General features: G+C 46.3%; 2 protein-coding genes and 1 long non-coding RNA gene across 3 annotated transcripts; 2 read left to right on the forward strand and 1 right to left on the reverse strand.

Moving 5' to 3' along the window:
- Positions 1 to 31: 31 nt before the first annotated feature.
- LOC102717356 (magnesium-chelatase subunit ChlH, chloroplastic) lies at positions 32 to 5,759 on the reverse strand. The gene is made up of 4 exons (XM_006657993.3): positions 4,195 to 5,759; positions 3,996 to 4,078; positions 1,187 to 2,989; positions 32 to 1,078 (listed from the first exon to the last, which is right to left on the reverse strand). The coding sequence occupies exons 1-4, from the start codon at positions 5,609 to 5,611 to the stop codon at positions 224 to 226; spliced, it is 4,158 nt and encodes a 1,385-aa protein (XP_006658056.1). The 5' UTR covers positions 5,612 to 5,759; the 3' UTR covers positions 32 to 223.
- Positions 2,926 to 3,987, forward strand: LOC107304658. The gene is made up of 2 exons (XR_001550724.1): positions 2,926 to 3,011; positions 3,619 to 3,987. It is a non-coding gene; the product is annotated as an uncharacterized LOC107304658 (long non-coding RNA).
- Positions 5,760 to 9,047: 3,288 nt separating the features above from the next.
- LOC102714663 lies at positions 9,048 to 12,275 on the forward strand. The gene is made up of 5 exons (XM_006658847.3): positions 9,048 to 9,475; positions 9,566 to 9,643; positions 9,801 to 9,900; positions 11,422 to 11,564; positions 11,755 to 12,275. The coding sequence occupies exons 1-5, from the start codon at positions 9,191 to 9,193 to the stop codon at positions 11,989 to 11,991; spliced, it is 843 nt and encodes a 280-aa protein (XP_006658910.2). The 5' UTR covers positions 9,048 to 9,190; the 3' UTR covers positions 11,992 to 12,275.
- Positions 12,276 to 12,736: the final 461 nt, after the last annotated feature.

Below are 12,736 nucleotides of genomic sequence, written 5' to 3' on the forward strand. Positions count from 1 at the left end.
TGCAAATGAACAAGTGACAGTAAGTGAAATATTCCAAAGAAAGAACTTCTACTCATGCTCCATTTTCATTCACAACCACCCTCGTTGTAACACTGTATCCTCATGTATGTCATGTTACAACTTCTTTATAAATTACACAAATTGTACAAGTCTCAACTCTCAATTCAGTGAGACAGAAGGATTTCTCCTTGGTTGAATGCAGGATCTGTTTGATCAAATAAGTTTACCGGTCAATTCCTTCGATCTTGTCTTCAACCTCAGAGTAGAGTTCCCTGAGCTTTTCCAAGTTTTCCTCTGATGTCTCCCAGTAGCCTCTGCCACTAGCTTCTAGGAAGGTCTGGACTAGCTTCCTGAATGAATTTGGGTTGGTATCCATGAGCCTCTTCCTCATAGCCTCATCTTCAATAAAGGTGGAATTTGCCTCCTCATAAACCCAGTTGTCAACTTGTCCAGATGTTGCACTCCATCCAACTGTATTTGTCAGCCGCTTCTCAATCTCTCTAACTCCTTCATAGCCACTTTTCATCATACCTTCATACCACTTAGGGTTCAGTAGCTTTGTCCTTGCATCAAGGCGGACTGTCTCTGACAATGTCCTCACCTGCGCATTTGCCGTGGTTGTATCTGCTATATATGAGGAAGGTGCACGCCCATCCTTGCGCAGTCCCTGCACCAGCTTTGTTGGGTCCGAGTCAAAATAGTGGCTCACATCTGTCAGTGAAATCTCCGATGAGTCTAGGTTCTGGAATGTGGCATCTGCTGTTGCTAGAGCAAGCTCAAACGCCTTGCGTTTCTCTTTCATGCCTGCCCCTGGAGCATCACTGTCAAATGCAAAAGACTTACGACTCAGGTACATGTCCTGGAGCTGCTTCTCATCAGTCCATGATGCATTCTCCACTGCCAAATTCACATTCGATGAGTAAGAGCCTGATGCATTTGAGAACACCCTTGTTGCTGCCTCTCTTACTGAAACACCAAGTTCCTGTGCCTGCTCCTGTGCATGCTTGCGCACGTAGTTCATCTCTTCTGGCTCATCCAGTTCGGCAACCATCTTCACTGCCCGGTCCAGTAGATTCATCTGCATCAAGTGTATTCCATAAGTACATTACTGCAGCAATGATTTTTTACTTGCATGTGCAAAAAGATCTACATATGTAAGGCAGGGGCGTAGGGCCAGAATTCATACCTGGTTGATGAAAAGATCTCTGAAGACACCCGAGCAATTGACAACTACGTCAATCCTGGGACGTCCAAGTTCCTCAAGGCTGACAGGTTCCACACGGTTGACACGTCCAAAGGTGTCGGCGACCGGGCGCACACCAATCATCCAGAGCACCTGGGCCAATGACTCACCATACGTCTTGATGTTATCGGTGCCCCACAAGACAAGTGCAACTGTCTCAGGATACTTGCCACCATTGTCAATCTTTTGCCGCTCCAGCAGACGGTCTACAACAATTTTGGCGCTCTTCATGGCAGCTGTAGTTGGGATTGCCTGAGGGTCAAGAGCATGTATGTTCTTCCCTGTTGGGAGAACCTTCGGGTTACGGATTGGATCACCACCAGGGCCAGGCTCAACATAACTTCCCTCGAGGGCAAGCTTCAAGCTTCCCAGCTCATTATCTGCCACAACCAGCTTCAAGCATTCTCCCAAGAATGTAAACAAGATTCTCAACTTCTCTCTGTCTGCCCTGATGAACTTGGTTTTGGACAAGTACTGTACCCATGGTTCTGATAGACCAAAACCAAGCATGGTGCTTAGTTTGTTTGTAACATCAACAACTTGCCCTTTGCTGTTTGTAGTCTTCTCAACAAAGGCAGTGATGGAACCACGCGAAGCTTCAGTTATTTGCCTCAAAAGTTCAACATCAGCCAGTATTCCCTTGTCGCTTCCTCTGTACACATCTTCAATGTTCCTGCCCACTGTCTGAGCAAGTATGCTGGGCAGTGAGTATATTCCCTCCTCTGGGCGATCGAGGGCAGCAATGTTCACCAAGGTGGCCACAGCCTCGATGGCACTTGGTGGCTCACCTATCACATGCAGACCGCATGGCAGGAGGCGTGATTCTATTTCCATGATCTTGGCATACACCTTTCCAACAATAAGGTCACGCTCATTTGGTGGAAGCTCCACACCTTCCTCGGGCAAGGGAACATCCTTGTCGAGATTGCATTGTTTTGCAGTGCTAATGATTGAACTCACAATCTGTGGGCCACGTCCTGTGTCCTTGAGAGATTGGTAAGAGGAGATGAGCTCTGAAAGCTGCTTGAGCCCCTTGTAGAGACCAGCATTTTCAGCTGGTGGTGTAAGGTAGCTTATGGTGTTTGCATAGCTTCTGCGCTTGGCAACAGTTGCTTCTGATGGGTTGTTTGCTGCATAGTAGTAGATGTTGGGGATGTTGCCAATGAGACTGTCAGGATAGCATGCATCACTCATACCAACCTGCTTCCCTGGCATGAACTCAAGAGATCCATGGGTACCGAAGTGCAGAACAGCATCTGCCTGGAAGATCTTCTCAACAAAGGTGTAGTATGCTGCAAAGCCATGGTGAGGGCTTGCAGATTTTGAGAACAGAAGCCGCATTGGATCTCCTTCATAGCCAAAAGTGGGTTGAACTCCAATGAAAACATTGCCATACTGTTTCCCATAGACAAGGAGGTTTTCACCATCAGAATTGAGGTTCCCAGGTGGTTTGCCCCAGTTCTCCTCCAGCAAGGGTGCATAGGGAGTAAGTGTCTGGTACTCACGGACATTCATGCGGTAAGCAACATTGAGGTTGGGACTGTTAAATTGGGCCTCTTTATCATGAATAACCTCCTCAATGAGAGCCTCTGCTGTGTCTGGAAGTCCCTCAACATTGTAGCCATCCTTCTTGAGATCTTGGAGGACGGAGTAAATGGAGTTGAAAACGTTCAGGTATGCTGCTGTCCCAACATTGCCTTTGTCTGGCGGGAAGCTGAAAACAGTGATTGCCAGTTTCTTCTCCACCTGTAGCAGACAAACAAAGAAGGTAACTATTTCTGTGTGTCCGTGCAAACTTAGACATCATACAATAATTGAGAATGGGTATTTCCACCGAGGAACTTTTGGTGAAACTGCAAACTAGATAGCATATACTAGGATCATGCACGTAAACTTTTGATTTTTTTCCCCCCTACACATGGTCATATTGTTTCATTTGAAGGACTGGGACTTCAGTCAGTAGGTAGTTTCAGCTTATATGCAATACTACAATGTATCCATTACATTTTCACTGAACTTTGTGTTATGGTATGAATCACATGGATTCTCATAGCAAGTTTGTATCACCGTTATGCGCATGAATTCTTCAGGCGATGGAACAGTTAATTGATCTAATGCCAGTTTGAGAGTTGAACAAAGTATTGACTATGTTTTCCCATGATCATATTGGGCTCGTTCGCGATGCACTATTGACTTCAAATTCCTACTCTTTTTTCGTGCGCACGTTTCCCGAACTACTAAACGTTACATTTTTGTTAAAAAATTATATGAAAGTTGTTTTAAAAAATCATACTAATCCATTTTTAAGTTTATAATAGCTAATATTTAATTAATTATATGCTAATGACTATTCTTGTTTTGCGTGTGCTGATTAGACCGCTTGGAACCCCATCTTGGGAACGAGCCCATTGTTCCATTTGAAGGATAAGTTTCAATTGGGAGCTAATGCTTGCATGGCAGATCACTTCTCAATGAACTTCATAGTAACCATGCATTACTGGATACTACTTAATAGCAGGATTGTGGCATTGAATGTACAAGAATAGAAGCAAGCACCAGTTTTCGAAATGACAGTGAAGAAATTAAGCTAATATGTTTATTCAGCATGCTATCTTAAATCCCCAGAGATGAACGAAGTGAAGTCAGAACTATTCAGATGTGACATTTGGTTGCCTTTGCTAGCAGAAACAATGCAATTGTCCAGATACATAAAGTATATACAAATGTACAGGAACTGCGTGGAATTCCGTACCTTAGTTTTCCTCTTGAGTTCTGCCCATCTGATTGCTCTTGTGCAGAGCTGCTCCACCCTCTTGTGCAGCGCATGTGACTTCCCTGCATCGAACAGAGGAAAACACACGCACCAGGCTCAGGATCAGCTTCAAGTACAGAGGATCACCTGCAAACATAACATTTCAGACCAAAAGGAATCTGGAGGTGTCCGTCCTTGCCTGTTCTGGGGTCACGGCCGGCGAACACAATGGGCTCCATGCCGCCGTCGAGCTCCGGGAGCGCAACCTGCAGCGCCACCTGAATCGGGTGCAGGCCCAGGGTGCTGTTCAGCCACTCCTCCGTGGTCTGGAACACGAGCGGCAGCGCGACGATGTAGGGGACGTCGAGCTTCTGCAGCGCGGCGATCGCCTTGGGGTGGTCCTGCCTCGCGGGGCCTCCGACGAGCGCGAACCCGGTGAGCGACACCACCGCGTTGACGAACGGCTTGCCGGTGATGGGGTCGACGAGGTAGCGCTGCGCGGGGCCGGAGAAGTCGAGGCCGCCGGCGAAGATGGGGATGACCTTGGCACCCTTGGCCTCCAGCTCCATGATCACGGCGACGTAGTGGCCGTCGTCGCCGGTGACAATGTGGCTCCTCTGCAGGACGAGGCCGATGACCGGCGCGTCGGGGTCCTGGAGCTTGTCGTTGGCGTCGCGGCGGGTGCCGTACCAGTTGAGGTACTCCTTGACGTCGTCGTACATGGTGGGCGCGAGCGGGTGCCAGATGCCGGCGTCGAGGAAGAGGACGGGGTCGTCGTACTTGATGTCGGCGCCCCTGAGCGCCGGCACGTAGGAGACGGCGATCATCTTGAGGAAGTTCTGGAGGTTGTCCGGCGAGCCGCCGAGCCAGAACTGGAGGCTGAGGATGTAGAGCCGGGCGTCCTGCGCCTTGTCGGAGGGCAGGTACTTGAGCACCTTGGGCAGGGTGCGGACGAGCTTGAGCATGCTCTCGGCGAAGCCGCCGGAGTTCTTCTTGCGCTTGAAGAGCTGGAAGAAGGGGCTCTTGGACTGGCCGAGCTGCGACATGCTGAAGGAGCCGAGCTTGTTGAGCCGCATGACCTCCGGCATGGACGGGAAGACGAGCACGGCGTCCATCCGGTCGCGCTCCTTCTCGACGGCGGCCTTCACCTTGAGCGCCAGCTCCTCCACGAAGATGAGCGAGCCGATGAACACATTGGCGCCGGCGAGGTCGGCGCAGAAGGTCTTGTACGTCTCCTCGTCCCGGAGCTCCTCGACGAGGTACCCCACCACCTCGAACTCCGCCTGGCGGCGCGGGTCGGCGTTCAGCTCCCGCACCGCCGCCGTCACCGACGACTGGTACTGCGCCTCCAGCACGACGTACACCACCTTCACCCGCGGCACCCCTCGCCGCGACGCGTCCCCCTCCGGCGGCACCACCCGCCTCACCTCCGGCTTCGTCTGCGTGAACAGCCCGTTCCCGGCCACCGTGCACCGTATCGCTGCCGCCCGCCCCCTCCCCGCCGCCGGCTGCCGCCTGCTCAGCAGGAACGAGTGCAGCAGCGGCACGGTCACCCCCAGCTTCTTCTGCGCCGCCCCCGTTGCCGTCGCGAACGGCGTCGACACCAAAGACGACATCTTTACACGCTAATCAACACACACACACCTCCCAAAGTCACTAAAAATAACCACTACAAATCTACAATTAACAAAACCTGTGCACTCTCTCCTCCTGTTCTTGTGTTGTTTCCCTCTGCAAGAGGAGGGGCAAGAAGCAAGCAGGAGAGTGTGGGGGGAGCCGCGAATGTATAGGTTGCTCCGCGACGACGAGAGGACCGGACGCGCCGGGCTCGCGGCCGAAGGGGTTTCGCGGCGAGCTGGTGGCGGAAAGGCGCGACACGTTGGCGGATGACGGGGAGGCGGCGGCGGCGGTGTGTGACGGGGACCTGCGCGGGTGGGGGTGAGTGAGTGAGTCGGATCGCGATCACGGGGGCGCGCGCTGTGATTGGCCGCGCGGGATTTCCTGGGCGCGCGGAGCCGGGGCGAGGCGATGAGGGCGCGGATAAGTTGCGGTCGCTCTTCGCGCCCCGCGCGTGGCACCGCCCTCCGCCGCAACTCCCCTACCTCCCCAAGGGCACCGTCCCTTCCATTATGCCCCCCTGTCTTTTCGGTTTCCGCTATGCACCCCGTATTCTTGGTTCTGATTAGACTTACGAGATGTTCAAATTCACAGACGGTGATTGCTTATAAACATCTCGAATCTATCCTATGGACAGTTAAAAAAACATGTTATACCTAAAGTCTATTTCATTATCTATAAGTTGTTTAATGTTTTTGTTGTTGTTAAGAACAACTATAAATAAATTATTAAAAATTTATTATCTACAGGCTATACAATAGTACTGAACTTATCTCTTGGAGCACAAGCAGTCGAGCAGACAGGATGGCCGACTGCAAGGCAGGTTGGGTTTTTTTTTTTACAAAAGTGATGTCTCCAACGCTAGCGTAGTACTTGCCCTTATAAACCAAAATTAAAATTAAAAATTTAGAGTTTATTTTGAGGTTATACCAAAATCTATTTTTCAATGTTACCTTTCAAATAATATGTATATATATTATTTTTATTTATAAATATATCGATGTATGAAAAAAAGCCAAACATCGTCCTATTGTCGCTGCGGATTGATTTTTTTTCTCCCTTCGTCGCGTCTGGGCCGTGCATTTGGGGGCGACGATATTTTGTTGGGGGGGGGTGTTGCCTTTTCCGGTTTCGTGGTCGGCGAAGGGGCGTGTTTGATGTCCTAGGGGACGTGGACGATGGCTCGATCATGCGATGCCCGTGAGAGAAGTGGACAAAGTTTATGATTTGGCCCAGGGTTTTGGGGCCATCAGGGCTGTGGCGATATGTGTCGTGAGGCTGCGTTGCGTGATGCGTGGCTTCGTATTATGAATCTTGGTCAGTTTCAGCTGAAAAGCGTCACACTGTTTGGCGACATGGCGGTGCTTTGCTTCTATGTTCCCGTGTGATGATGGTACATTGCGGTGTAACCAAACTGTTTGTCTCGCTGACTGTGTGTTATGTGTTGGATGCCCTGTTCCAGTCTTTTGTTTAAGCATATGAGAGCAGAATTTGCACTATCTTTGAGGCTTCGACGCGTGAGTCGCGATTTGGTAGCAGCATTCGACCTGGGAACAGTCACTGTGAATGATCCTTGCGAGTAGGATTGTTTCAGCAACGTAATTACAGCAAGAGACTCTGGTGGTTCTACATGATTTTTAAATAAAAGTTTTTTTTCAAAAGAAGGAGTGGGCTAAATTTATAGAAGGTTCCAAAAATCCAGTAACCACTGTGGCGTGTGTGCTCCGATGCTCTTGTCTGGGACAAATCGGATGCGGACAAAAGCTCTGAGCCAAGCTTTCTGATGGGCTTTTGTCTTGACCTAAATTTGACGCTTTGCTCTCCCAAATGGGCCTATGCGTTGATTTGCTTTCCACTTTACGCCCAGTCCAGTACTACATTGGGCTTGTAAATTGTTAGCTTCTTATACATCAAACGGGCTATGGGTGTCTACAGAAGTTATGGGCCACGTCACGTGTTGTATTCCAATCGTCGAGTTCACTACTGCTTCTTCCACTTGTTACTTGATCAGCTTGCTGAATCGTTCCTGATTGCAATCGTCTACTCTGGTTTATTCAGTTTGTGATGATGGCGTGTAGATTAGAAATGGGTTGAGTAGGAGTGTGTTTGGTTTGATGGTTAAGGTGAGATAAGATATGATTATTCATATTTTTAGGGGAATGATAAACCAGATTTATGTTTGGTTGGATGGATATGTATGATCTAGAATTTTTTTAGAGTACCCTTGGATAGATGTGAACCGTCCATTGCACCAGATCGAACGAACGAGATGCTTCTATGCTATACCGTTAGATTGTGTAGAGGTGCAGCAGTAGGGCTATTTTGTGGAAAGGTAATTACTATTTAATGACAAAGCACGCTAATGATCAATATTAGTGAGAGTGGATGAGCTTATCCGGCCAATTTGATTAGATACATCCATCCAATATTTTTATGGAATATTCTCTTCATGGACGCCTTATCCAACTTCGCTCACAAACCAAATACATTAAAAAGCTAGGGCAGTCATCTCCCATTCAGCGATCTTTAGCCAACCAAACACACCGTAAGTGGATGAACCCGTTCTACCAAAATGGGCTGGGTTGGTTTGGTTTGGTTTTTAATTGATGTTCAATGAATTTGACTGTTTTTTTTTTTTGAGATGAATTGGATTGACATTGTTCATTATACCTAACTAACTAGTATGGATTAGACTAGGTGTGTGGTTTGGATTTAAGACCATTAGCAGGCCGCCAGTAATTATGATTCTACCAGGCACTAGATAGTGGTAACTTTAAGCAAAACGGTAAGGAAAACCCAATACTGCTATAAGCCGATAAGAGCCTAACAGATCAAAATTCAAAAAGACATATGATATTTGATTATATTTATACCTAACAAGTATGGATTAGACTAGGTACGGTTTGGATTTAAGACCATTAGTAGGCCACCGGCAACTATAATTCCACCAAGCACTAGATAGCGATAAACAAAACGGTAAGAAAAAACCCAATACTGTCGTAAGCTGATAAGAGTCCAACATATTAGTAAGACATAATATTGATTATATTTATACCTAATTAGTATGGATTAGACTAGGTGCGGTTTGAATTTAAGACCATTAGCAGGCCACCAGTAACTATGATTCCACGCAATATTTGATAAGGGAAAACTTAATACTGCCATAAGTCCGTAACAGTCTAATGGATCAGAATTCAGAAAGAAATATAATATTTGATAAATTTGGAGATAATTACTTATATTCCTCTCCAAATTCGAAACCGGTCGAGACAACGGTCAAACCACACAGTGTGTGATGTGCCGTTGCGTGCGTCACGTTACGCGCGCGAGAAAATGCGCGGCAAATGCAGGCAACGGTGCAGAGAGCCTCGCGGTCGCCATCGCGCGCCAGAAACCCCATCTCCTCCTCCCGGCCTCTCCTCTCCTCCTCGAATTCGCACCACACAAAGCCGTCTCGAACGCAACGCGACCGGCGGCTGGGTGCATCACCGGTGAGCTCTCAGCCTCTCCTCTCACGTGCCGCTTGCCACGCGCAGCAGCCGGCGACTCCGACGCACGCACGCACGCGCGCGCGCGCGATGACCGCCGCCGCTCTCTTCCTGCGCGGCGGCTGCCTCTTTGCGCCGGTCCACGCCGCCGCCCCGCTGGTCCCTCGCCGCCGGCTCGTGGCGGTCGCCTCCTCCTCGTCCGGCGACGGCGTGGCCACCACCGCGGACGCTGTGCCGCGAGGCTCCTCCGATGGCTCCTCAGCGGCCAACAAGCCGCGAGGGTACGGGATCGTGAGCGGGGCCAACGGCGCCATTGCACCTCCTCCCACCGCCGCCGCCGCCAAGTCCACCGCCGTAGAGACCACCGTCGAGAGGGTACTACGCCCTTTGCTCTGTTCTTTCCAAGATCTGGTTTTTATTAGTAATAAATCGGGCTAAAAATTCTGCCTTTCATGCGGCACGCAGGTGATCTTCGATTTCCGATTCCTGGCTCTTCTCGCGGTTGCCGGATCACTTGCCGGCTCCCTCCTCTGCTTCCTCAATGTAAGCGATCTTATCCGTTTCAATTTCATCACCCGATGCTTCCGATCAGAGCAAGAATTGTTTGGTCAGGAATAGGAGTTTCTTGCAAACGACCATGTCAATATGATTCCTGGCTCTGATTCTGATCAATGATCATCTTGCGTCTACTCGTGAACAGGGCTGTGTTTACATAAAAGAGGCGTACAGTGTATATTGGACGGGCTGTCTCAAAGGTGTCCATACAGGGCAGATGGTCCTAAAAGTTGTCGAGGCCATTGGTGAGATGCCCATTCCATTAGGTGTTTAGTATTCTCTCAATCCCATGATATAAGGCATAACTATTACTAACATAAAAGCCAAAAAAGAGTTATAATGCAAAATTGTTCATTGTCACGATTTTGTAGTATGGTGCTTTGTATATTTCTCTATTCTCCTAATATATACCGCACCGGGGTAAACCGGTGGCCTTCTTTCAAAAAAAAAGTTATAATCACCTCCTCGTTTAGATTACCTAGGGTACGTATCTAGGGTACGTATCCATGCTTGTAATATAGTAGGACATTTTGATGGTGAAACATATGCTAGTTAAATATAAGAAATAGTTATTTCTTATATTATGGGGTGGAGGGAGTAATTTTTACAAAACAATATATACTTTAACTAATTATTACAACACTGTAGATTTAAGGTCTTGTATTATATAACTATAGATTTAGTGATGAAGTTATCAAAGAAATGGGAAACTCTTTTAAACCCTCGAGAAGATATCCCCTTGCTTCTTTCATGTCATAAATTGTTATGAAAAAGTTTTAAAAAAATAACAAAATAGATTAAGTATGATATATCACTACAATAACAAACAAGGTTAATTTTGACTTCTATAGATTGTCAAAAGATAAATATGACTCTATATGTGTATAGTAGTAAAGTTTAACTTGTTCTTTTATACAATCGAATTTGAAAATGTATATTTATGTAGTGTACATTATGTAGTGATATATTACATATTAATCTATCTTGTCAATCTTTCATTACTATTTGAAGCATGCAAAAACGATGAGATATTTCCATAACGGATTAGAATCTATTTCACAACGAACTACAAATTTTAGAGTTCAGATTCATAGCATTGTTTTTTTATAGGTTACAAAAGCTATAGTTTTTTGATAGAATTGATATCAAATCTATAGTTTTGTGGTGTGAGGCCTTAAATCGATCAATCTGGGATAACTTTGTTGCAGTGTGGTTTTATGATATGGAAACTTTTATGGTGCTTAAGAAATTAACTCGAGGTAACAAATTAGTGTAAACTTTTAGTAATTCAAGGTATCTAATAACTTTAATATCAATTTTTTATATTAAAAAATATGGTACCTCAAAGTACCATTTCAAGTATGTTAAAAAAATTATATACATGTTGATTTTTATGAAATTTACTGAAAGTTCTTTCTTTTATTTTGATCCAAAGGAAACAATGTATTTACCTAAACTCTGAAAATTCTGCCTGTAAGAACTACTGAAAGTTTCATTCAGTCAGCTACCAGCACAAAGAGAGGTATCTTTCACAGTGATTCTACTCCATACTCCGTATGTTTGTGACACCTCAACCAAGGAGCTCGTTATATAATAAAGCTTTTGGTGACAAACTGTAACCATCACACCTTAAATTTCTGATGTTACTAGTTAGAGGTTGGTAGGATGGTAGGTTACTGTATGCTTCATATAATATTCTGTATTCTTTATCAACTCTTGCAATAATTTGGTACGTACAATGATTGAACTCTAACCTGCTTCTGCAGATGTTTATCTCGCCGGAACAGTCATGCTGATCTTTGGGATGGGTCTGTACGGGTTATTCATCAGCAATACTTCTACTGATGTACCTTCTGAATCTGACAGAGCTCTGCAGGGATCATCGTTGTTTGGGATGTTTGCTTTGAAGGTATCTAATCATCTTATTATTCCAAAACACCCTTGAACATTTCAGCACTTACTGCTGATGAACTTGTAACCCGCTAGGCGCATCACGCGTCTGTTTGCCTGATTTCAGAAATATGTACGCCGTTCTGCATTCTGTAATCGTAATAGACTTCAGAAAAAAAAGTGACCGTTCATTTTGTTTCTCGTTTCAGGAAAGACCAAAGTGGATGAAGATTACCTCCCTCGACGAACTGAAAACAAAAGTAGGGCATGTCATCGTGATGATTCTTCTGGTGAAGATGTTTGAGAGGAGCAAGATGGTGAAGATAACCACGGGGCTGGACCTTCTGAGCTACTCGGTCTGCATCTTCCTGTCGTCGGCTTCACTGTACATTCTGCACAACCTTCACAGGCCTGAACACGAGGACTCAGTCATGCCAAACTTGTAAAACAACCAGACTAGGAAGTAAAAAAAAAAACATAATACCATCAAATCATCAGCTCATGATTTGCATCACCGGATGGAATTGTAATTAGTACCATCCTGATGTGCCAGAAGCCGGGGAAAAAAAATACAAGAATCAAAGAACCACTGAACAGGTCTCTCTGTGAAAAAAGGCTAAATCAAGGACAGCTTCAGATGTAACTACAAAAAGGAAGCACTGGAAACTAGGCAGAACTCTTGTTATATTTTTGTAGCCTGAAATTGAATCACCTGTGCTTCTTCAACCAAGCTACTGATCTCTGCATAAACCTATCCGTTTTTTGAAACTTTTGGTTTTTCATGGCTGCCTTGAGGTTTTTCTCGTGTGTTCTTGACATCTACTGAAGTGGTGGCTGGTCGAGTGGTCCAAAGTGTGAAGTAGAAGAGAGGAGGAGGAGGAGCAGTTGGGACAGGCCATAGCTTGCAAAGATCCTCATAGTTCGCTGGGGCCACGCGATCTCGCTATCTTCTTCTTCTTCTAGGCCCGCACGTTCTTGAAAGCAGCCGTTTGGCTGAGGAGGTGCCTGCTCATTCATCGTTGTCCAGTGGGCGCCATGGAAGAGGTTTCTTTACTCTTCGTTTCTTAATGTATGGTTGAGTCAACCATACTTGGAAGTTGGAACCATATTTTTTTTAATACGATTTCCATTGAAATTTTAGAAGTTAGCGTGCACCTTAATCTTTTTATTTCTTGCTTATGCTTACCAGCC

Source organism: Oryza brachyantha, chromosome 7 (assembly GCF_000231095.2).
Source record: "Oryza brachyantha chromosome 7, ObraRS2, whole genome shotgun sequence".
Taxonomy (NCBI): Eukaryota; Viridiplantae; Streptophyta; class Magnoliopsida; order Poales; family Poaceae; genus Oryza; species Oryza brachyantha.

Bases quoted from the DNA above. Each gene is read 5' to 3' on its own strand.
- LOC102714663 (XM_006658847.3), top strand. From the start codon at position 9,191: ATGACCGCCGCCGCTCTCTTCCTGCGCGGCGGCTGCCTCTTTGCGCCG. The intron at 9,644-9,800 runs GTAAGCGATCTT...ACTCGTGAACAG, and splicing joins CCCTCCTCTGCTTCCTCAAT to GGCTGTGTTTACATAAAAGA. The intron at 11,565-11,754 runs GTATCTAATCAT...TTCTCGTTTCAG, and splicing joins TTGGGATGTTTGCTTTGAAG to GAAAGACCAAAGTGGATGAA.
- LOC102717356 (XM_006657993.3), bottom strand. From the start codon at position 5,611: ATGTCGTCTTTGGTGTCGACGCCGTTCGCGACGGCAACGGGGGCGGCG. The intron at 2,990-3,995 runs GTACGGAATTCC...TGTCTGCTACAG, and splicing joins AACTCAAGAGGAAAACTAAG to GTGGAGAAGAAACTGGCAAT. The intron at 1,079-1,186 runs GTATGAATTCTG...CACTTGATGCAG, and splicing joins GAGATCTTTTCATCAACCAG to ATGAATCTACTGGACCGGGC.